At 36.8% G+C, this 25,569-nt stretch overlaps 1 protein-coding gene across 3 annotated transcripts in view; it reads left to right on the forward strand.

Annotated features, from left to right (window-relative positions):
* Positions 1-25,569, forward strand: part of SLC12A1 (solute carrier family 12 member 1) — a 112,284-nt gene that overhangs the window by 59,927 nt on the left and 26,788 nt on the right. For all 3 annotated transcript variants that reach the window (XM_049782473.1, XM_049782471.1, XM_049782472.1), the window contains exons 17-19: positions 8,228-8,368; positions 10,848-10,954; positions 15,752-15,834. In XM_049782473.1, coding sequence (XP_049638430.1) covers positions 8,228-8,368; positions 10,848-10,954; positions 15,752-15,834 — 331 coding nt within the window. The remainder of the gene's footprint in view (positions 1-8,227; positions 8,369-10,847; positions 10,955-15,751; positions 15,835-25,569) is intronic.

Consider the following 25,569-nt stretch of genomic DNA (forward strand, 5'->3'; position numbering starts at 1 on the left):
GGGTCTCAAACTCGCGGCCCGCGGGCTGTTTGCGGCCCTCCTTACAACATTTTGTGGCCCGCAGCCAACCTTCAATATCGCAGTATTCACGATTATTTGCTTGCCGAATAATCGCAATAAAATGGCATTGTAAGAAAAAAATTGCATTAAACATTCACATACCCTTAGCAATTCCGTTAGGAATATGCAAATGTTTAATGCGATTTTTTTGTGATTTTTTTTTAACTAATGCAATTTTTTATTGCGAATATTCAGTAAGCGAAATCCCTTCTGCGGTCCTGCCTCACCCCAGCTTTGCCTCCTGTGGCCCCCAGGTAAATTGAGTTTGAGACCCCTGATGTATATCATCAAGTTATCTGCAAATAGAGATAGTTTGACTTCTTTTCCAATTTGGATCCCTTTGATTTTTTCTTCTTGCCTGATTGCTGTTGCTAGGACTTCTAATATTATGTTTGTTGAATAAGAGTGGAAACAATGGACATCCTTGCCTGGGGCCTGACCTTAGTGAGACTGCTTTCAGTTTTTCACCATTACAATAATGACAGAAACCCAACTACAATCATATTTGTAATCAAAGTGTTTAAATAAAAATATTAAAAAAGAATACAAGTAATCACAAATATATGTCTATTAATATATAAAGATAAAATACATAAAATATAAATTAATAAAATAAATAAAAACATAGGAAAAAATAATAATATTGGGGCTGGAGCAATAGCACAGTGGTAGGGTGTTTGCCTTGCACGTGGCTGACCCATGACGAACCTCGGTTTGATCCCCAGCATCCCATATGGTCCCCCAAGCCAGGAGCGATTTTTGAGTGCATAGCCAGGAGTAACCCCAGAGAGTCACCAGGTGTGGCCCATAAACAAACAAAAAAAGGAATAAGAATAATGTTGGCTATGAGCTTATTATAAATAGCTGTTACTATGTTGAGGAAGGTTCCTTCAGCACCTATCTTGCTGAGAGTTTTAATTATGAATAGATGTTGGATCTTGTCAAGTACTTTCTCTGAATCAATTGATATAATCATATAGTCTTTATTTTTTCTTTTACTGGTGTGATGTACGATGTTTATTGATTTGTGTATAATGAATCATCCTTGCATTCCCAGTATAAAAACCACTTGGTCATTATACATATGTAATTTTTTTGTTGTACTGTTGTATTTGGTTGGCTAAGATTTGTGCATGATTTTTGCATCAATACTCCTTAGTGAGGCCAGAGTGATAGCGCAGTGGTAGGGTGTTTGTCTTGCATGTGGCTGACCCAAGACGGACAGACCTTGATTCAATCTACAGGCATCCCATATGGTCCCCCAAGCCAGGAGCAATTTCTGAGCGCATAGCCAGGAGTAATCCCCGAGCATCACTGGGTATGGCCTAAAAACCAAAATAATAATAATAATAATAATAGCAATATATGTTTTAGAATTGTGAAAATTCTACAACACAAGTTTTCTAGCTTTAAATCCCTGAAAGAGTTGTTAGAATTGGGTGTTACCATTTAAAACTATCCAGTTCACTATCTGTCAACTAGTAAATGCTTAATTAATTTTAGGTTCTAATGTCATGATCATTATTATTAGTCTGCCATGGTTGCCTTTTTCATTCACAGCAACATCTCAGAGAAGCCAGATATTGGGCTTTGTTTGGTTGTAATGAAACAGTGAGACACATAAACCCACTTCATCTACCGCAGGCCAGCAAACTTCTTCTGAGGGTCAAACACCTTGCTATTTTATTTGAAATATTTTAAATGCTATTACACTAGCAGGAAGGACCAATACCAAAAACTCACTGACATTTCTATAGCCACAGGGCTCAAGTTGACATTTCCTGTTACATAAACTTTTGGGGGACAGGTGATTTAGGGGACCATCTCTTTCAAAGGAGGAGCAAGGAGATGGCATTGCCTTCTAGATTGTTATATTGTTGAAACTAAAAAGAATTAATCTTTCCCTGGGCCACATGCTTACACTCAAGTCTTCCAGATATTCAATTGACTCTTAAAATTCCCATCAGTTTTCCTTTTTTCCTCCTCTTTTGTTTTTTTCCCATTCAGCCTCAAAAAAAAAAAAAAGTAGGTGAAATCAAGACATCAAATTTTGGAATTCTTTTTAAGGCATCTTGCTTGGAATCTTTTTCAATATTGTCTGTCTTTTGAATTACCATATAATAAATCAATGATACACTTATATCCCTGGAGAGCTATTACTCAACATGAAAGAAATTTTCTGTGCTTTAGTGCCTTTTCCTTATTGCCATGGAATGACAATAGGGAATAGGGCTCTGACTTCTGTATTCTCCTCCTATTTGGGGGCACAGCCAAGTTCAGTGTGGTCAGGAATAGGCACATATTAAATAAAGAGGCAAAGTATTTATTTCTTCTACCTACAACAGGCCTCTCTTTGTATTTTAGTCTCCTTACTGGCCACATTTATGGTAGTTTAAAGGATAATAAAACCAATCACAAAATAAAACTTAGCATGAATTCATTTACCCTTTATTCTCAGGTATACTGCATTCAGTTCTAAAAAGATTATAATATCAGCTCACCTGTAGCTTTCCCATATGCGATGGTTTCAAGTTTCAATGTTGCACACATGTATGTCTCTCAGTTTTGTGTTTTACAGGAAGGGCATTTTTAACTATGATAAATCAAAGATAAATAATTTTACAGGTAGAATGTGTATCCAATTTATCTGGAATTTAGAATGCAAATCATTAGATAAAGCCATTATTGCCCAAAATGCAACACTTATCCAACACTTCTTTTCTAAATTCCATTTTTCTTAAAATTGCCAAAGACTTTCAAGTCCACAGTAATGACTTGTATTAAGTATATTTGCTGTTGTATAGTGTTGTATTAAGTATATTTGCTGTTTGTATAGTGTTGAAAAAAAAGATTATTTTTGGTTTCTGAGCCACATTAGGTGACGCTCAGGGATTACTCCTGGCTCTGTGCTCAGAAATTGCTTCTGGCAGGCTTGGGAAACCATATGGGATACCAAGGATCTAACCCAGGTCTGTCCCAGGTCATCTGCATGCAAAGCAAATGCCCTACCACTATGCTATCACTCCAGCTCCCCCAAAACAAAGATTTTTATCTGACTTCTATTTTTATTATTTTTATTTATATTTTTACTATTAAAAACAATAAAGTGAAATATATAAACGTTATCTTTTATATGCCCCAAACTGATTAATATTCGTGATTTTATATGATTTGACTAATATAAAATAAACTGACATCAATATGCTTCAATTGTCTTTTTAAGTGAAATAAACATTAAACTAAAGTTCCCTTTATATGTAAGTGTGTAAAAATGTATACATTTATGTATCTGGATTTTATGTAAGTTCAATTTATCAGTTTCTTTATTTCCTAAGGTAATGTAATATGAGTTTTATTGCTATTCTTTCAGTCATTTTACATACATGTACTTAGTAAATATATCCTGATAATGTTATCCTGTGCTTTAATATTTTCTATATTTCCCTGTCTCTCATTGTAAATCAGAAAAGGGATAGGTTTTGACTATTATTCTCATGTACTATTTTGAACAAATTTTAATTTGAGTTATTTCCTTTTGTCTTTTTATATAAATTATTAAAGTAATTTAATAAAACATGAAGCTCTTTTGGATTTCAAATGGGTGTTAATGAAAAATCCAGATATACAAATAAACACCACCAGCCTGCCTCAATGACAAGCACTTTTTAATAACTTATGACGATGGTTTACAATACTGTTATTTTTATGCATAACACTTAACCACCATTCAGCATCCCTTTCTTCTCCCCATTGATCAGTTTACTCCACTATTAGAGACTAAACATTTTTATATATATACCTCAAAAACTTACTTTAATTCTGTGCTTACTGGGACATTAAATTATTTTAAAGATGCCCAACAACTCACAAGACCAAGAAATAGTAGAAAGAGCTCTTGAAATCATAAAAACTCTCCTTAAAAAACAGAAAAGGGGGGGATATTAGAGTGATCCATCCATCTATGTAACAAATATCATTACACCTTAAATAAATAAATAAATAAATAAATACTATTTACTTTTATATTTTTTAATTAAATAGCCATGAGACTCTGAGATAAAAGGTTGTTGATGATTGAGTTTCAGTCATACAATGTTCCAGCATCTATGAGTTTATCAGCATTTCTTCCCCACCACCAATGTCCCCAGTTAACCCAGTTACGCTCCCGTGCTTTCCTCTCCCCCCCCAGACTGTCCCTGTGATTAACATTTTTCTGCTTTCTTGCTCTCTCTCCTTTATTTATTTTAGGTACTTGATTTTCAATACTATTACTGAAGGAGTACCATAAATATTACTGTTTCTTTTCAATTCCTGCTTCTTTTCCAGATTGAAAGACAACATGCCTTATAATGATAGGCAGTTGAATCTCAAATTATACAGAAAAAAAATGGTTATTTTCACTTCTTTCTTCAACCTGCTCTTATTCTCAACTTCTTCATCAGCAAAAAATAAAATGCTTTTTTGGGCTGAAGCGAGGGCTCAGTGGTAGGGCATTTGCCTTGCATGTGACTGACTTAGGACAGACCTTGGTTCTATCTCCTGGCATCCCATATGGTCCCCCGAGCCAGGGGTGATTTCTGAGCACATAGCCAGGAGTAACCCCTGAGCATCACCGGGTATGGTCCAAAAACCAAAACATAATTGCTTTTGATACAGTTTTATTTTTTTAATCAGTGGTTTTGTCATATGTTAATAAAAGAATGGCATTCAAAAATAGGATTAATAATTTCATTGAATTGAATGAACTCTAGGATACAAGGTGAGATGACATATGAACCAAATAGAGGAAAAAATTCTCTTTTCTACAGTTGCAACTAGGTCAGCAAGTAAAGCAAAAGCAGATTGGTAAAACTATGGTCTGAAAAAAGTATAAGTTAAAAGAACACTGCATTTGGTCCAATGTCCCCTATTAGAACCATTTCTAATGATACTGAAGCTCCGTTACAAGATCCCTTTTTAATGAACAGATCTTTAACTGAATCACTGTGAGATACAAAGTTCATGGTTGAATTTCAGTCATACAACATACAATACCCTTCACCAGTGCAGATTTCCCCTCACCAATGTTTCCAGTTTCTTCTTGCCCTCCCCCCTGCCATCTCCGTTACTTGCCTCTGGAACAGACATATTTCCTCTCTGTCATTTTTCCTTATGGACAATGTGGTTTGCAATATTGCTACTGAAGGAGTATCATGCATATCACTTTATCTCCTTTCAGCACTCAATTCTTGTCCGGAGAGATCATTTCTAACTATCATTGTCATAATGGTCACTTCTCTGTCCTAACTGCACTTCCCCACTATTTGTGGCCTGCTTCCATGGACTGGTCCTTCTGACCCCTGTCTTTATTGTCTCTGGATATTAATACCATACTAACTTTTTTTATATCTCCCAAATGAATGTGATCATTCTATGTCTATCCCTCTCCTTCTGACTCATTTTTTGCTCAGCATAAAACTCTCCATAAGTAACCACTTATAAGAAAATTTCATGACTTCATTGTTTTCTAACATCTGTGTAGTATTGCAATCTTTCTTCTATGATATTGGTTTTGTTTGATTTTGGGGTTGTAGATATGGTGGGGCTAGGGAGCTTCTCTCAGCTTCTCCTATGTGCTTTAGGCTAACTTGATGTAATGACTGAGGAACCATGAAGTGCTAGGGAAGGACACTACATAAAATCCTATATAAAATTCAAGCCCTCAGCTGATTAAGCTATTTCTCCAGTTCCTATAATATTCATTTAATGGAAGCAGCATCACATTAACTTCTCCAGAGTAAATAATTAGAAATTCTCAACTTCTTTTTCAACATAATGTCAAAGTTGTAAGATATAAAAGATTTTTACAGCTTCTTTGTCAAATCCCAAACTTATTTATGAATTTACATTTTGCACCCGAACTAAAGCTAATTTCTGCAATACTTCAATTGACGGTAAAATCCATTTTTGTGACTATGACGTATTTGAACAGTGAATCATTATATTCTAGTCTGTCATTCCTTGGATAGTTTTTTATTAATATGCATTGCTATTATTGCCTTGTTTTTATTAATAAGTGTGCTACAAGGATATTATAATCACTGATTTAGCAAATAGAAACACTGCATGAAATATGTTTATGACTTTTCAATATGGCAAATTCAGACGATAAAGTAAATCTCTGCCACAATTAATGTTTAATCTGGATTTGGGTAAAACTAGTAGACATATGTTAGACTGCATTTTATATAAATAAATGCCACTTCCCAGAGGTTTACAGCTCACAGTCAATTTACAATTCAAAGCACTGGTAGTCAAATATGCTGGTTATTGGTTATTCTTATACTCATAACCATCATTATCACTGAATATCCTTGGACAAATATTTCATCTTTCTTTTAAAGTTGATTGAGTCTAGAATGATCAAGACAGAGTAGATATAGCACAGTGGTAGGGTGTTTGCCTTACACGCAGCTGATCCGGGACGAACCTCAGTTTGATCCCTGGTGTCCCATATGGTCCCCCAAGTCAGGAATGATTTCTGGTACATAGCAAGGTGTAACCCCTAAGCGTCACTGGGTGTGGCCCAAAAAACAAAACAAAACAAAACAAAACAAAAAAGGTAAATAGTTGAGGAAGGGAATGATGGTGTGGTATTGGGATTATGCTCATGAAAAATAATAATATTGTAAATCAGAATGTCAATCAATAAAATATTTTTCAAGTAAATAAAAATAAAAGGTAAAAGCAGACATGGCAAGTTAGGAACCCGAGATATAGTACAATGTATAAGATGCCAGGAATCAACTGGGGTTTGATTCCCAGCACCATATCTGGACTCCTGAGTCCCACCAGGAGTAATTCTTGAGAGCAAAATCAGGGAAAACTCTGAACACAACCAGGTGTGAATAAAAAAAAAAAAAAAAAAAAGAAAAAGAAAAGAAAAAAGAAAAAAAAGAAAGCATATTTTACTTACTATATCACATCTCAAATGTTATCAGAGCCAGAGGAATACTAGAGTGGGTAGCGTATTTGTTTTGTAAGTGTACAAACCAAGTTTGATCCCCAGCATACAATATGCTTCTCGGAGTACCACCAGGGAGTAATTTCTGAGTGTAGAGACAGGAACAACCCCTGAGGACCACTGGCTGTAGCCCAAGAACCCCTCAAAATGTTATCATTTCGGGACCAGAGAGATAGCATGGAGGTAAGGTGTTTGCCTTGCATGCAGAAAGACGGTAGCTCGAATCTCAGCATCCCATATGGTCCCCTGAGCCTTCCAGGAGCGATTCCTGAGCGTAGAGCCAGGAGTAACCCCTGAGTGCTGCCTGGTGTCATCCAAAAACAAACAAGCAAACAAACAAACAAAAGGGCAGCATTAAGTTACTGAGTAAAAGTACATCAATATATACCAAGAGGGCTGGAGGATAGCACTCACAGAGCTGGAGCACAGACTTTGTATATCGGAACCTCAAATTTGACCTAGGCACCATCTGATCTTTAAGGAACAAACTCAGTACTAAGCCAGGAGCATGGCTAGGTGCGATCTTCTAAAAAAAAAAAAAAATACAGGGAAGGCCAGAGCAAAAGTATTTTTAAAACACAGGGGGACGGCGAGAAAAAGCACATACACACACACATGAACACACACAAAATGCAATTGGGCCAAATAAAAAAAATGTCAAAATGTGATGATCCGTGGCGTTCTGAAGTTCATCATGATTTTGGATTGACCATGCTCTGGTTACCAGCAACACTGTCCTTTTCTTGAAATTGAACTCCAGCTGAGTTCTCCTTGGTGTTTCTAAATGTGGTTCTCATACCGTAGCTAAGGATTGTGTCAAGAGTGGTGTGTTTCTTCTGGACTACTGCAGTCACATTTTCAGGATTTTTCTTATGTGCTACCAGAACTTCAGTATTTTTTCTTCTTTCGTGGGAAGCAGATAATTAAGCAGGTATTCATGCATGAAGACATTCTGAGTAGAAAGTGAGTAATGGGAACCACCAGGTCCTCTCCAAAAAAAAGACTCGACCTGCCTCAGCCCTGTCTCATGAGGTGCTTCCCCCTTCCCCTTTCCCATTTCATTACTCAGTGGGGCATTGCTGGCTATTTTTGTCTTGTGGAAAACAACAGTAGAGCAATATATCATAGCAAGGCTTCTAACCAATATTTCATTGTGTCGCACAGGGACCGCGCAAGCTGTGTGTTAAAGAGATGAACAGTGGCATGGCAAAAAAACAGGCCTGGCTTATAAAGAATAAGATCAAGGCCTTCTATGCTGCAGTGGCAGCAGATTGTTTTAGGGATGGAGTCAGAAGTCTCCTTCAGGTAAGGTTGGTATTTGGGGAGGAAGTGGTTGAAGACAGAGGAAAAAGACAATTAGCATTCTATGCTAATGACGCTCCCCAAGCGAAAGGTTCTATTTGGGAAACTCAAGCCTCAGAGATCAAAATGCAGATGGTTCCATTCATTTGGAATTCTAGGAATTGGCTACACTAAAACAAAAGCATTGAGGTTCTATTACAATGAACTCTGATCATCTAGAAATAGAAAAGGAGGTTGCTTTTGGCTACTAGCATACATTTTGTCCTCACACTTATTGAAATGTAAATTTGTTCTGATGGTTGTTGACAGTCAGGATTCTATTAAAACTTCAAACTATTTTCACTTCTCTTATTGCATATAGCAATGCTCAAGTCAGACAGCCTTTGCCATTTTTCTTTTGCAAGTATTGAGAATGCAGCTGCTAAACTCCACAAAATAAAAGCATGGTGATCTGGACAGAAAAATCTCCCTATCCTCCAAAATTATTTCCAGAATGATAAATAAAATGCAGTCATCTTTGTGGCCCAACACTAAAGTACACAGTGCTATCTTTTCCTTTTTCTTTTTGTTTATGAAGTAAATACATAGAATCTTTCCCAGCTCTGACTTTCATATGTTAGAATATCAGAGAATCTTTAACAGAATCCAAGTGATCCTCAGAAATGATTGAGCTTGGGCTTTGCAATAACTTTTTATTTTAATGTGACTGAAAAGCTTGATTCTACTGATATCAAATGATGCATTTAGCTCTTAGATTTGTCATGTAAAGAAATATCAAAATTCAGGATGGTGTTCAAGTCACCCTAGTTTTTTTTACAAGCAAGTAAGAAAATATAATTAAGCTAATACTTTGGAGATTAAGAGTATTTGATATATTCCTTTCTCTAATATTCTCAACAATACTTTCAAAGTTGATCCATATGCAGAGAAACATATTCTGAAAGACCGCTTACTCCCAAAGATTCTTTTTCATCTGTTATTAACTTACTAAAACAGAGAGAGATGTCATTTTCAAGGTAATTATTTTCTCTAAGCATTAAGTGACTTTTCAGGAGTTCTTTAGTTAAATATGTTGGGAAAGTTATAAAATTATCATGAAAGCTTGATAAAAATCTCCCACCTATGAAATGAGATGATAAGCAAAGAATAAAGTAGGGTGAAGAAAAACGTAGCATAGAAAGTTTTAGTTTAACCTAGAGGAAACTGTAAAAATGTTGACAATACAAAATTATGATTCAACTAAATTTCTTTCAAGAAAAGCAGAGTATAGAGAACTTATTAAAAAAAGGGGGGGCCATCAGTTTGGGATCAGGGAGGAGTTATACATAACTACATCAATTTGTGTTATATCTTCTTTGCGTCTACAAAGTTGTGGTACAGTGGCCACATCACCAAACTATAGTACTGGAAAAGATGAATACCATAGGACCAGGTGTCTTCAAAGGGCTGAATGGCAGCAATTAAGTGATGTTTTGCTTCCTTTAGATTTATATGAGCTATCCATCAAATGGGAATGAAGCAATATTTATTTTAGAAACCCTCCATGGATGGCTCTTTTCTACTTGCTATTGTCGCTGTGAACCATCCCACCATAGTCATTACTTTCACTGTTACTATAACTCCAAATGTCCTTCTCTCACCCCACCATACTTTATCTTTCCTTGTCAACATGGAGTCAATGTGCAAGATTCAGAACAAAAGTTTCCTCTCCCGTGAAGCTCTCCATGAACCTTAAGCCTAACTTCATTTATTCATGTGTCTCTTGCCTTCTTCCCCTTAATCTAAGCTCCTTAAGGCCAGTAATTATCCTTCATGACTCTCTTCCACAGCACCCAACGTAACATTTTGCAATTAATAGGTGCTTGATAACATGGCCAAATTAAATTTAATTAACTGGAAGCTATATCCTCTCAGCTAATGGAGGGGAAGGAAACTTCTGATATGGAAGATGGCTATTAATGATGCTGTCATGTAAGAGGATTAGGTTCTGGAAATATAGTTCTGTTACTCTTCAATACATAGCAGAAGTTTCTGTGATCCTTGTATATAAAAATTCTTCCAAACACATATTTTATTGCTAATGACATTTTATATATATATATATATATATATATATAAACAGGTGGAAATGAGCTTTGAACTTCTAAGTAACAACATGCATTCCAACAGTTAAGCCAACCCTTACTTGATTTTAAATTATTGAACCATTTTAATGAGTGTGTCAGAAAAAAATGCAAATGACTGCTAATTTAGAAAAGCTGCATTTCTGTCATCTAAAATCCATTTATGGCTGAGATGATTTAGAACTAATCTTTTCGTTTTATGCTTGGGTACGGGCATGAAGGACATGCACTAAAATGTAATCTAATCTTCAGAATCTCCAGAACATTACTTCAGTGCCCTTTTGGATATTACTTTTCATTTGTGGTGGTGGCTGCCTGATATGGTAAGGATTACCCATGTGTTTATATTCTCTGTATAGGCCTCCGGCTTAGGAAGAATGAAACCAAACACTCTGGTGATTGGATATAAAAAAAATTGGAAGAAAGCTCCCTTGACAGAAATTGAAAACTACCTGGGAATCATACAGTAAGTACTGGTTTTCCAGATGTATTCTTGTTTACACAGTGCCAACCAGGTTCTTACATAGCAGACACTGTTGTACCACGTTAAACTGTGAAAAAAAATAAAAAGAACATGCCTTTGATCCTCTGAATTCTTAAAGTAAAATAAAAAAATAAAGCCCCTGATAATAATAGAAGTAGAGAGCTTTGTGGTATCATGGGAGACAGGGGTGGAGGAGAACCAGTGTCCCCCAAAAGTAACTATTGAGTGATGTCCTAAAGCCTTTTATAATATTAAAAACAAAGGACAGAGCAAAATAGAAGGAATTCTCCTTTAAAAACACTCAGAACCTTAAATTGTCTGGTGTGTCCAGTTCAGTCTTTGTCCTCTGACCCTTGGATTAAACATTCACTCCCTCAGAGCCTCAGATATGCTTTTGCTGATATGATTGTCTCACATGTTGGTGTCTCTGACATCTAGCAGTATTGTTTTATGCACAGAGAGATAACTTTAACTGACATGTAACATCGAACATCTAAAACGAGAGCTTTAAAGTAGAGTTAATGAGAATCTTTAAAGGGGAGCCACACATTAGGCTCATGTCTATTTGAATCAATACATTTCATTCTCATATAAAGTCTTCCAACTACTATTATTTTATACACACATAAAATACCAGCATTTTATGCATTTAGATATCTGTCTGTTTAAGTGAGGGGCTGGAATTCTTATCTGAATCCCAACTTTACATTTGTAACTGCTATGCTACCTCCAACAGTACATGTATAACCTAAGTATTACCTCCATTGGCTTCTTCTCCTTTTGTATGAAAGAGAACAAATTTGACACACACAAATAAGTGATGGTGCCTTTAGTGACTATTCTAGAAAATTTCTTCCAGGTTTGGAAATGCTTAGACAGATTTGTCTCAAGAGGTATATTGTCAGCTGCATATGATACCCATATTTTGTATCAATAGCCCTGAAAAATGAACACTTCCTCTCTCTGGTAACTGACTTAGCTCTGACTCCCTACATAGAATAAACGAAGTGTCCTCAGAGATCCCGTTGCACTTAAAAGTACAGAGTGCACAGGCATGAAATCCTTACTCCTTCAAATGGCATCTACTCAGCTTTCCCTATACCAAGCTATGTCTGGTGCTTCATGCATCACATTTGTCATTATTGGGGGTAGAGGAGAGAGCACTTAGGAAATGTAACAGAAGTGTTATGTATTAATTTTATTTCAAAAGCATAATAAAATGATTTTTATGTTTTGAAATTATAAAGTGACTCCAAGAAAAGCAAATTACTAACAGTCCTACCATTTTTGGAAATTCAAATGTAAAATGCATTCTCCTGAATTATGTTGCCCAAACACACTTACAAAGCCTGAATGGCAATGCTGTCACGTAGCATTAGAGCTCCTGGATGAAGCTCTAAGGCCAATGCTAAATCAGATATGTATTTTGTTAGGCTCAAAGAAGAGCATTTTTGGTAGACTCAGAATCACCAGAACACACATTGGAAATAGATTTGATCAAATCCCTGTTATCCAGATTCTTCAGTAGCATTTTATTTTTTTCTGGGGGTAGAAAGGGAGGAGGAATAACAACAACAACAACAACAAAATATGTGACTCTTAGCTGAGAAAATTTAGTACAAAAATACCTGGATTCATCTTCCAACCTCTCTGATCCCAAACATACTAGAAATTCAATGGGAACAGAATAATTAAGCCTGGCAATCCTCAACTTATAATATTTCTATCCTTTATGTTGAATGAATAAATAGCTGGCTTTTTGGATGTTAAGGTGTCAAATTTGTAGTAGAATTGGACTTAGCTAGCTTAGTAGTTATATATTATTACTGCTTTGGTTGTAAGGCTACTATAGAAGGGTTAACTATTACATGCCATATTATATTTCCCTTTATAGCTTTTTTCTTTTAAAAAATCTTTATTTAAGCACCATGCTTACAAGCATGATTATAGTTGGGTTTCAGTCATAAACAGAACACCTCCCTTCAGTCCAACATTCCCAACCACCAATGCTCCCCTCCCTCCTTCCTTTTATAGCTTTATGTTGTGCTTTATAACTTAAAGGATTATTGTTAGCATAGAGATACTATTATACTCATATATTATTTTCTTTGAATGAAGTATTTTAAATGTATAATAGTCTTAAATATGGTTTACTTTTCATTAGAATCTAAAATTGTTATTGTTGGCTGATGTTCTGATGTACTAATTGCCTCAAATTTAGCTTGAAACAACACAAAAGGATCATCTTACACTAGTGTGGGGTAGCAAACTAATACAAAATCACAGGACTATGAGGCTAGAGTGATAGCATATCGAGGAGGGCTTTTTCCTTGCATGCAGCCAACCCAGGACTGACCTGGTCTCCATTTTAGATTCTCTAGGAAACTCTAAGTCTTGCCTTTTTCGTGAAGGAAACTGCTCACTGCTTCTCATCCTTTTCTTCCAACTGTAAAGCCAAAAAAAAAAAAATACAGTCAGCAAACATTGAGTGGAGTCTTCCTCAGATCACATCATTCTCATGTCCTCTTCCACCTCTGATTCCATTTGCTAGGGTTATGATTATGTGATTGTGCTGGACCATTCCAAATATAACAGAATAATATCACCATCTCATGATCCTTACCCAGTCACATTTACAAGGTCTCCCTGGTGACATGAAGTTACATAGTCACATAAAAAAGTGAAAGACTATAGGGGCCCATTATTTTGCTAACACAGAATCCTAAAACATATTTTCCCCACTTTGGGGGCCAGACCCTGTGGGTTCTTGGGGAATCAGATGATGTCAGTTATGAAAACCAGTATTCTGGGGCCAGAGAGATAGCACAGCAGTGTTTGCCTTGCAAGCAGCCGACCCAGGGCCTAAGGTGGTTGGTTCGAATCCCAGTGTCCCATATTATACCCGGTGACTGCCAGGAGTAACCCCTGAGTGCTGCTGGGTGTGGCCCAAAACTCAAAAAAAGAAAAAAAAAATAGAAAAAAGAAAAGAAAAGAAAACCAGTATTCTAACATGTGAAGCATGTTTTCTAAGCCATTAAACCATCTCTCTGGCCCAGAATCCAAGTATCTTTTTTTTTTTTTTGGTTTTTGGGCCACACTCGTCGATGCTCAGGGGTTACTCCTGACTGTCTGCTCAGAAATAGCTCCTGGCAGGCACGGGGGACCATATGGGACACCGGGATTCGAACCAACCACCTTTGGTGCTGGATCGGCGGCTGCTTGCAAGGCAAACACCACTGTGCTATCTCTCCGGGCCCTCAAGTATCTTTTTATGGCATACCTTCTCTACCATTTTTTTAAATGGCATATTATTTTATAAGTAAAATCATAGAAATAAGATTGTAATAAATTTTTGTTGTGATAGTTTCACTAGAAAGTATTTATTTTGTTAGATAACAATATCACATATGCTTTGAATTCTGAGAGAATATTAGTAGTATTCTGAACTTATATTATTATTTTAAAATTCTTTTTACTCTGGCTATTGGAAACTTGTTTACACCTACTGAACTAAAATCAAACTGTCGGGGTCAGACTGGTGACACAGCGGTAGGGCATTTGCCTTGCACGCAGCTGACATAGGACAAAAGCGAATCAATCCCCCCTCCATGTCCTGTATGGTCCCCCAAGCCAAGAGTAACCCCTGAGTGTCACCGGGTGTTGCCCAAAAACAAACAAAAAATCAAACTGCTACACTATTTAGGGATAAAGGATTTCCAATAGGAACTGTCCTGGGCTTCAGGTCTACAAGATATGTAACAAAGAATTCCAAAGGAAAAAAACTCAAATAAACTCAACGTAATAACTAGTTTGATTTTTATTTAGAGTCATAAAATATATTCAAAAAAAAAAAAAAGATTAAGGAGGGCCTGGACCAATAGCACAGCAGGTAGATCTTATGCTGTGCGCATGGCAACCCAGGTTTGATCCCCAGCATCTTATATGGTTCCTCAAGCCTGCCAGGAGTGATTTCTGAGTCAAGAGTAACCCCTGAGCACTGCCAGATAAAGACAAAAAAAAAAAAAAGATTAAGGATTAGGGAGATTCTTTTTCCCTTCTAGATAGTTTCATTCCATTGGGTTGGGTTTAGAGAAGGCTCCAAAGACTTCAGTTATAATAGGTTACAGAAAGCAGAGTTTCAATGCTTTGCCCAGAGCCAGAGAAATAGCACAAAAAGTTGAGCTTGAGTTTTGCACGCAGGAAGCCTGTGTTCAATACCTGGTACTGCATGGTCCCCTGAGCTTATAGCTAAAGGTAGTACTGCTAGATTTAACCCAAAATTTAGAGTCAAGGGAAAGGAGGATGGTAGAACAGTCTATCTGAAGAAATTCTGTTAGTTCCTTAAAGGAATCTGAGACATTTTGAACTGGAAACTGACTCCTTCAATATATATTGTTGGTATATAACAATTTAACAATTTCAAAGTGTCTTTGAAGCCTAGAAACTGTGTTCTGAAGAGTTCAGTAATTGTTTTGTTTACATTGAAAAGAATAAATTATTTCAGAAATATACAAAGGCTCTTAATCCAAATTTTAATTGAGAGCATTATTTGAATAAATTAGTTCCAGAACAAATGAGTTAGTTACTTTTACCCAAGAGACATTTTTAAAAGGCATAAAGGGAAACTAACAAAAAAAGACTTCAACTCTTGGCTATATTCTAAAGTGAATTTTTATAGTTTAATTATGTTAAAATTCTAGAAGGAGGCTTTACTTTAGTCCAAAGCTTGAAAATTAAAGAAGTTATTTTAATGACTAACCACTTTGTGTTCATTTCCAGTGATGCTTTTGATTTTGAGATTGGTGTGGTCATAGTTCGAATCAGCCAGGGATTTGATATCTCTCCAGTCCTTCAGGTACAAGGTACGTATTTATTTACTTGAAAAAAATTGTTAAGGACCTTGTTCTTGCCTGCCATAGCTCTAAGGGATAAAATAGAACAAAATACAGCCCACATCTTATGTTCCTGTGTTCCTCTAGGTCTATGCTCTTCCCCCACTGTTTTCCTGATTGCTAACTCAAACTACCTTTGCTTAGCTCACCAGAAATACAGACTAATTCAGGCTAGGCATTAGTTATTCATTTTTATCAGAAAACCACAAAGCCAGTTCCACTAAAAATAAACACCTTCAGTAAAATAAGCTGCCAAATTAGTTTTTGCAAGATGCTTTGGGAAAATGAAGATTAATTCTTCCCTTAGAAAACCATGTATTTTGCGTTTTTTTGAGAGTCTGTGATCTGGTATTTAGCTACTATGGAAATGAGACTGAGTGTGTCACGCTGTGAATTGCTAATCTAAGTTGGAAGAGGATTTGGTGTACTTGTTCACTTTTAAAATTTAAACATTGCCTCTTGTGTGTAGAATAGAGAATACATCCAGAGAGTCACTGGAATATTTAGATAGAACACTGATCTATCATTCATCTATTTAGCTGACCCTCAAAGTAGAGTTCACTGATGATGACAAGACACTCAAAAAAATTGTCAGGAGGATTCTTATATAGAACACATGGTGTAGGCATCAATGCCAGATAGACTCAAATTAATGAAATTCTTTCTGTCTTCAAGTGTCCCCTGACAAGTAATTAGATGGATATGGTATTCCTTTGAATATATATAGTGAATATATATACATAATGAAAAAGGAGAGAAACCTAACTTCCAAAAGACATCCTGAAGGAAATTAACATTGGTTTAAGATATAGCAGATGAGCAGTAAGAGTTAATTAGGTAATGATACTTTGGGGAAAAACATTCTAGTAAATAGAACAACATGGGCAATGGTGTAAAGATCTGGGCTTATGGGAAAATGGGATATATTGACAACCAAAAGCCGATCTGTACAGCCTAAGAGAAAAATGTAAAGCAGACAATTTAAGGTAATGATACTATTGATATAGGATTTTTATTTCTCTGGAATCCTTAGAATTTCTGTCTTATTTGCCATATTAAAGTATATAAACTAGGGGCCAGAGAGATAGTGCACGGGTAGGGTGTTTGCCTTGCATGCAGCTGATCCAGAATGGACCTCAGTTCGACCCTCGCATCCCATATGGTTTCCCAAGCCAGGAGAGATTTCTGACTGCATAGCCAGGAGTAACCGTTTAGCGTTACCGGATATGGCCCAAAAGCCAAAAAAAAAAGTGTATAAACTAAAGGCCAGGGGTCTTCAAGTAGTAAGGTACATGTATTGTGTGTGGAAGATCCTAAGATTGATTCAAAACACTGTCTGGCCCCCTAAGATTTGTCAAGGCCCCACAGGTTTTTTTTAAGCATTGACCATTCATTTTTCTGTATATAATAAGGTATCATTGAAAAGATTTAAGTGGGGGCATTAATGTCAAATACAATGTAGACTTTTGATTGCATACATCTTCAATAACTGTGGCATAAACTCAAGACTAGAATGAAAAAAATAGAGACCAATAAAAAATATTTTGTAATAATCAAAGCAAGAGAAGTGAGGCCTTGGCAAGAAAGAGTGGAAAGGACAGAATTTCTTTGGATATAGGTACAGAAAGCATCCTGTGTGTTTGGGCGGTTGGGGAGGGAAGGGGTGTTGAAGAGCAAGTACAGGTACAGGATTTAAGGAATATGCTTTGCTGTGAGATTTGCTCACAATGTGTCAATTGTCTCCCCAGAGGTCCCTCCCCAGGAGTACCTGATGGTCTGAGTAATCTCTGCACCATTGGGCCCAAAGATCTGAGTTCAGAAATTGTCCCAAAATGATAAGAAATCACACTTCCACCCCTACCAGCTTCATGAGCACCACTTAGGAGCAAACAAAAATAAAAAGAAACCAAATAAGGAGTAGCCTTTGTGGGTTAATACGAGGTGTGGGAGAAAGGGGAAAAAGGAATGGGGGTTGAGGGAAGACTCCTTGGTTGATTAAAAGAATGACTGTGCTTTCAGTTGAAACGGAAAACAAAGAGGAAAACAAGGATTAGAAAAGAACTGCCTACACTAGGAAGATTAGTGCAAAGGATAGAGGGCATGTTGGTTTCATCTCTAGACCCCCACCGCAATATTGCTCGGTATATTTTTGGAGACCTGGAGGATTACCAGATTGGCCCTGGTGGTTTCTGACACTGAATACCCTGTTTACATCCTTAGGTCCTTCCTTTGAATTTCCTGGTGGTTTGCCTAGGCAGGAGTGGCCCCAAGGTTTCCTGAGTTCTCTTTGAGAAACACCTTCCCCAACAAAGTGAAGCAATGTCTGATTCGATTTGAAATGGTGAAATTGTCTTCTGTAGGATATTGTACTGGGACTATCCAGTCAGAAGTTAGATAAAGGCCACATATTTTTTTATGTGTTCTTGAAGAAGCCAAGTATGTGATTAGGAATGTAGCTCAGGAGAAGAGCCTTGAACTTGCATATATGAGGCCCTAGGTTTGATCCCTCACATACACACACACACAGACACACACACACACACACACACACACACACACGGAGATTTTTTTTAAAAATACTATCTTTACTTAAGCACCATGGTTACAAACATGATTGTAGTGGGTTTCAATCATAAAAAGAACACCCCCCTTCACCAGTGCAACATTCCCACCACCAATGCCTTCCTTTTTCCCAACCCCTGCCTTATTCGAGGTAGGCATTCTACTTCTCTCACTCATTAACATTGTCATGATAGCTGTCAGTGTAGTTATTTCTCTAATTGCATTCACCACTCTTTGTGGTAAGCTTCCTATTGTGATCTGATCCTTCCGATCCTCATCTCTATTGTCTCTGGACATTATTACAATAATGCCTTTACTTTAAAAAAAAAAACATAAATGAGTGAGACTATTCTGTGTCTATCTCTCTCCCTTTGACTTATTTCACTCAGCACAATAGTTTCTATGTCCATTTATGTATAGGAAAATTTCATGACTTCATTTTTCCCAACAGCTATGTAGTTTTCTATTGTGAACATGTACCAGAGTTTCTTAAGCCACTCATCTGTTGTCATGCATCTGGGTTGTTTCCAGATTCTGGCTTTTATAGATACAACTGCAATGAATATAGGTGTACAGAAGGCATTTCTGTATTGTGTTTTTGTGTTCCTAAGATATATCCTTATGATTGGTATAGCTGGATCATATGGGAGCTCAATTTGTAGTTTTTTGAGGAATCTCCATATTGTTTTCCATAGAAGTTGGACTAGATGGCATTCCCACCAGCAATGAATGAGAGTCCCTTTCTCCCCACATCCCTGCCAGCACTGATAGTTCTTGTTCTTTGTGATGAGTGCCAGTCTCTGTGGTGTGAGATGTTACCTCATAGTTGTTTTGATTTGCATCTTCCTGATGATTAGTGATGTGGAGCATTTCTTCATGTGCCTTTTGGCCATCTGTATTTCTTCTTTGAGAAAGTGTCTATTCATTTTTTATCCCCATTTTTAAAAGGAGACTCTATTTGGAAATATTATGACTAAATTATGTTGCCCCCAAGATTTATGTGCTATCGTTTTGTCCTCAAAATGTAACTGAGAAGACAGGATCTTTATGGAGGTAAGTTAATGAGGTCACTCGAGAGGGTCTTAATTCAAGATAATGGTGCCCTTATTAAAAAGGGGAGCCTCAGAAAAATTTAAACTACAGTTTGTCCTGTGCAGAACAGTTGTTGTGTTTGGTACCTCCACTTTTTATCTGTACTTTTTATGCTCCTTTTATTTTTTATGAACTTTATATATCCAAGTCAGATACATGCATTCCCACTCCATAGTTAATTTACATTCTTTCCTGTTAGAACTTAATACATTAGATGCACAATAGCTAACAGCCTGCATACTTCATATGCACTATGCATTATGGTTCACGTTCACCTATGTCATAGGTGTCATCCTATCTACTTCATGAGGAAAATACCACTTTTGTTCCTATTGTGTAGTTAATAAAATTGAGACTTCCTCAGATTCACAGGGTTAGCAGTTGATATAACTGAGATTCAGGGTTTACAACCCTTATGACCACTTTTTTTGTCTTTGTTTTTTTTTTTTTTTTTTGATTTTTGGGCCACACCCAGTGGTGTTCAGGGGTTCCTTCTGGCTATCTGCTCAGAAATAGCTCCTGGCAGGCACAGGGGACCACATGGGATGCTGGGATTCGAACCAGCCACCTTGGGTCCTGGATTGGCTGCTTGCAAGGCAAACACCACTGTGCTATATCTCCGCGCCCCCCCCCCCTTATGATCACCTTTTATTTTTTTATTTTTTTTATGATCACCTTTTAAAGGAAGAACTAGTGAGGACATTGACTTACATACTGAATGGCAATAGTGAAATCTGAGAGACAGGAGTGGAACAAAGTGATTTCCACCTGTTCTTTAAAGACCACAGAGGGTGCCTGTTTATGGTGATTTAGACAGGAGATCCAGGACTACATTCTATTGCTAACTTTCTATGTTTTACATTAACTTTTCTGCCTTTTGTGCTTTAATGTTTTTTCTAATCATGAGAATATAAAATACAATTTGTATTTAGATGGCTCAATTGCTCTATGTGTTATGTTGATCTCTTCAAGCTGAAAGCTGTGATGTATCTGAAAAATGTTTCCACCGCTCCCTATTCACTTCACCAAAATACACCATCAATTTAGTTCCACAAAGCAAGACAGCAAGCCAAATCTGTAGTATTTCTGAGAAATCCTGGCAGTGAACTGCATTCCCTTTAATTTCCCAAGGGATATTTCTGATTTAAATCAACTTTGATGTTTGAAGTATTTCTGCTTTTTAGTCAAGGAAAAAAAAATATAACTGAATGCTAATAAAATAATTATAAGTACCAATTATCTAGGGTAATCAAAAAGTAGTGTTAATACAAACACAGGAAGAACGTGCAGAAAAACAACAAAATGATGTTAGAAAATTAACTTTATGTCGCATTTCCATGCATTGTTTTGCAGTTTATGCAATTTATGATACAACCCTCATATTATATTTTGAATGGGAAGAAATAAGCTTGCATTTCATTATTTTATCCTGTAATATAAGGCTTAAGAAGAGCCCGGTAAATCTTCGATATGGCATTACGTGATGTTAATGGTTATCATCATAGCTTTTCTAACACAGGAACCATGGTGTCATCACAGATCATAATTTAAAGGATATATTAGCAATTCAGAATGCCCACATACTGTATTTAATAAAGCAGTGAATAGAAATCAGCTTTCTAGGTAATTTACCAGCTAATGACAATTATTTCTGTAGTGTGACACAGGCTTAGTGAGGAGAATAACTTTATATAAGTAAGATCAATGCTCATAAGTTCCTAACTCGTATATTGTAGCCACTCACCCAATACTGATAAGTTTGCTACATAAATTAATACATTGTTTGACAAAACTGAAAACATGGAACTCTATAGTGTTTACTTCACATGGGGTAATATTTAGCTCATTTGACATCTGCCAATAGTTCGAACTGTACTGGTAGAAGATAAAGCGATCAAATGGGATTCACAATAGATTGCAGTCAGGTGTTCCATGGAAGTACTACACAATTAATGACCATCTCAGAGCATGGGGATTCTGCTGTGTCTGATGGAGTGGCTTTGCAAAATAAAGACAGATGGCAGGGTAGTAAATAATTACTTGATTGGAAGGCAACCACTGCAGGATTGCTTCCTACCTTCAATTCAACTAGACTTTTCCTGGGGCATGACACATCGATTCATGAGACCCTTTACAGCTTTGAGTTGATTGACCAAGACAAGAACCATTATTTAATAATTAATATAGAAAACGAATGCAGAGTGATAAGTGGGCATGCAATTCCTCAGTGGGTTTCCCAACTCATTCTTCTCCCATAGATAATTGACTGCTCTTTCTCCTTAAGATTCAAAGTGAATTGTAATGTACAGACTCCACTTTATCTCTAAGAGACATCTTTTTAAAAAAAAAAATTGAGAGAATAGAAATAGACTATTGAGGCAATCTTGACAACCAAATTGAATTTCAAGATACAGTGACTTCTGTTGTTTGCCTTACATACATATATAAGTATAGATGTATAGATGAAGAGTTATAAGCACACTAAATATGAATAAAGGGGGCCGGGCGGTGGCGCTGGAGGTAAGGTGCCTGCCTTGCCTGCGCTAGCCTAGGACGGACCGCGGTTCGATCCCCCGGCGTCCCATATGGTCCCCCAAGCCAGGAGTGACTTCTGAGCGCATAGCCAGGAGTAACCCCTGAGCGTCACCGGGTGTGGCCCAAAAACCAAAAAAAAAAAAAAAAAATATGAATAAAGAACTAATTTGTCATTGAAATGCGTTAAAGTTCTTAGCAAGTTAGGAGTCAACATATTGTACTTGTTTTAACAGCACATATACTAAAATAGTAATTAAATTAATTAAAGATTAATTAAATTAATCTTTCTTGGGTCGGAGCGATGGTGCAGCGGTAGGGCATTTGCCTTGCATGTGGCTGATCTAGGACAGACCTCAGTTTGATCCCTGGCATCCCATATAGTCCCCCGAGCCAGGAGCCATTTCTGAGTGCAGAACCAGGAGTAACCTCTGAGCATCACCAGTAAATAGATAAATAATAAATAAGTAAATAGATAAATAAAATATCTTTATCTAGGAGAGGGCTACCATAAATGTTATGAGTATCATGCTCAATGTCATGTGCTAGGAAGTTTGTCCTGTCTTTGAAAAAAGCTCCTTTAAGGCTTCTTCCAAAACTGGTTTCAAGGCTATGAATTCTCTCAGATGTTGCCTTTCCATGAAACTCTGTATTTTTTCTTCAAATCTGAATGTTAATCCAACGGTATAGAGTTCTTAGTGAAGTGTTCATTTCATTGAGTTTTTGTGCTAGCCATTCTCTTCTGGATCAAAGAATCTCATTTAATAGATCTCTTGCGAATCTTATGGGCTTTCTTTGGTATATAAGTTTGCTTTTTTGATCTTACTGCTTTTGATATTCTGTCTCTGTCTTTAGTTTTTGTCATTCAAAGTTTTTCTACTTGAGTCTATTTTTTGCTAAGACCCTTTTGGCTTCTTACTTTTTTCCTCAGCCATGGGAGACTTTTATGAATGTTTCCTTTAACTATTGACTCCATCAAATTTGCCTTGCTATTGCAAAAGGACTCCAATAATTCTTATATTGTTCCTCTTAAACTCACCCCTATCAGGTAGGGTTTTTTTTTTCATTGATAATTTGCTTATTACAGACACTTAAACAGTATTCATATTTCTCCTTAAACTTTTTTGTTTGTTTGTTTTATGGGCCACACTGAGAGGCACTCAGGGGTTATTCCTGGCTCTGCACTCAAAAGTTATGTCTAGCCAGCTCAGGGGACCATATGAGATGCCAGGAATGGATTCTGGGTCAACCCAGAATGCAAGACAAATGCCCTATCCGCTATGCTATCACTCCAGCCCCCACCTTTAAACTTTTCTTAATTTTCTTTAAATTGTATTATTGTAGAATTTATCCATTTTATGTAAATTTTGAAATGTATTGGCACATTAGAATATTTATTTTAAATGTATATAACTCTAAAAGGAAATATGTAGTTTTTTTAAAAAAACATACTTTATTAACTTATTGATTTACAATGTTGTAAATAATATTTACAATGTTGTGAAATTTCCAGAGATTATCTCCCCTCATCTATATGTGTGTAGGTGTCCCCACCTCCACAATTAAAAAAAGAAAGAAATTTACTATATGTGGAATATGAAAGAAACATAACAAGGGATTAACAAATGGTCAAGGTCATTAGAATGAAAGATTTTGTCATAGTACTGAGTTTACATTGAGAGGGTTTGAGAGGGGTCTTTGGGCCACTGGTAGAGGAAAGTGAGGTTTGGTGGTAAACTTGGTATTGAAATAATGTATGCATAAAAATATGATTAACATAAGTGTAAATTCTGATACATCAATAAAAATGAGTAATATAATGTAAGGCCAACTTTTTTCTTCTATCATTAAAACCACTGCATTTGGGCCGGGAAGGTGGCGCTACAGGTTAGGTGTCTGCCTTGCAAGCGGATGGACCGCGGTTCGATCCCCCGGTGTCCCATATGGTCCCCCAAGCCAGGGGTGATTTCTGAGCGCATAGCCAGGAGTAACCCCTGAGCATCAAATGGGTGTGGCCCAAAAACCAAAAAAAAAAAAAACAAAACAAATCAAAAAAAAACCACTGCATTTTTGGAGTGGGAGAAAACTGTCTCTCTGTCTCTGTCTCTGCCTATTTTCTCCTTTCTCTCTCTCAGTCATACTATTTATGGAGTTATCTAATATGTATGATTCAGATTTCCCCTTGATATATAGATCGCGGCCCTTCAAAGAAAATATCCCCTGTTTTACTCGCCTCTCATTCTTCTGATTAATTCACCCTGTCCTCTTTTCAGTCACATTTTAGCCTGGTCTATATCATTAGACCCTCTTTTTCTAACTCTTTAGAGAACAAACTCCACTTTATCAAACTTTGCTTTCTGTAATGACTCCTCCATATAAACACACACTTTTACTTACCTCCAACTACTAACAACTATTCACTTTCTTTTCAATTAAAGATACTTTCAGGGCCGGACAGATAGCACAGCGCACAGCGGCAGGGCGTTTGCTTTGCATGCAGAAGGACGGTGGTTCGAATCCTGACATCCCATAGTCTCCCCCGAGCCTACTGGGAGCAATTTCTGAGCGTAGAGCCAGGAGTAACTCCTGAGCACTGCCGGGTGTGACCCAAAAACCAAAAATCAAAAAAAAGAAAAAAGAAAAGATACTTTCCAATATGTCTATTGGTATTGAAACTTGGTATTGAACATATTGGGCATTATTAAAAACAAATGATTTTTATATACTTATTATAGGGTTAGACATAAACAAGGAGGTGTGACAACAAATAAGGAGAGGAGGGGCTGGAAAGATAGCATGGAGGTAAGGCATTTGCCTTTCATGCAGAAGGACGGTGGTTCAAATCCTGACATCCCATATGGTCCCCTGAGCCTGCCAGGGGCGATTTCTGAGCATGGAGCCAGAAGTAACCCCTGAGTGTTGTCGGGTGTGACCCAAAAAAACTAAAAAAGAAAAAAAAAGAAGAAGAGGGGAGGAAGTATGTGAACTACAGTCATAGACTTTGCAACCAGATAAAACTGAATTCAGATCCTTTTGGTTTTGTGGTCTTAGTCAAATCTTTAATCCTGTCTGTTTCACTTTTCCACATGAGGATAATACCTAGCCCATGGGTATAGTAGTTGGGATTAAAGAAAACAAGATTGTGATTTGTTTAGCATTATCCTTGAAAATACATAAATTCCCAATAAAACCTGAACTCTACCCTCTAGGAGTTTTACACCTTAGAAGACATAACATAGGTGAGGTGTGGATGTTAAAATTCAATTCTGTATTCACATAATTACAGTTACTAAAATATATTTTGATGAAGTATCTTCTGCAAAGATAGAAAGTTATGATATTTCCTTGATTAGAAAATTTAGGATGGTTGCTTAAATCATGTAGAAGGGTTTCACAGGTCAGGTTATTAGTGAGAGATATCCTTGAAAATGGCAGATAAAGATGGACAATAGAAATGGAAGCAGAAAACTTAGATCACTAGCTAGAGACAAGTATGGATAAACTATTGGACCTGTTTAA

Source organism: Suncus etruscus, chromosome 10 (genome assembly GCF_024139225.1).
Source record: "Suncus etruscus isolate mSunEtr1 chromosome 10, mSunEtr1.pri.cur, whole genome shotgun sequence".
In the NCBI taxonomy this organism is placed as follows: Eukaryota; Metazoa; Chordata; class Mammalia; order Eulipotyphla; family Soricidae; genus Suncus; species Suncus etruscus.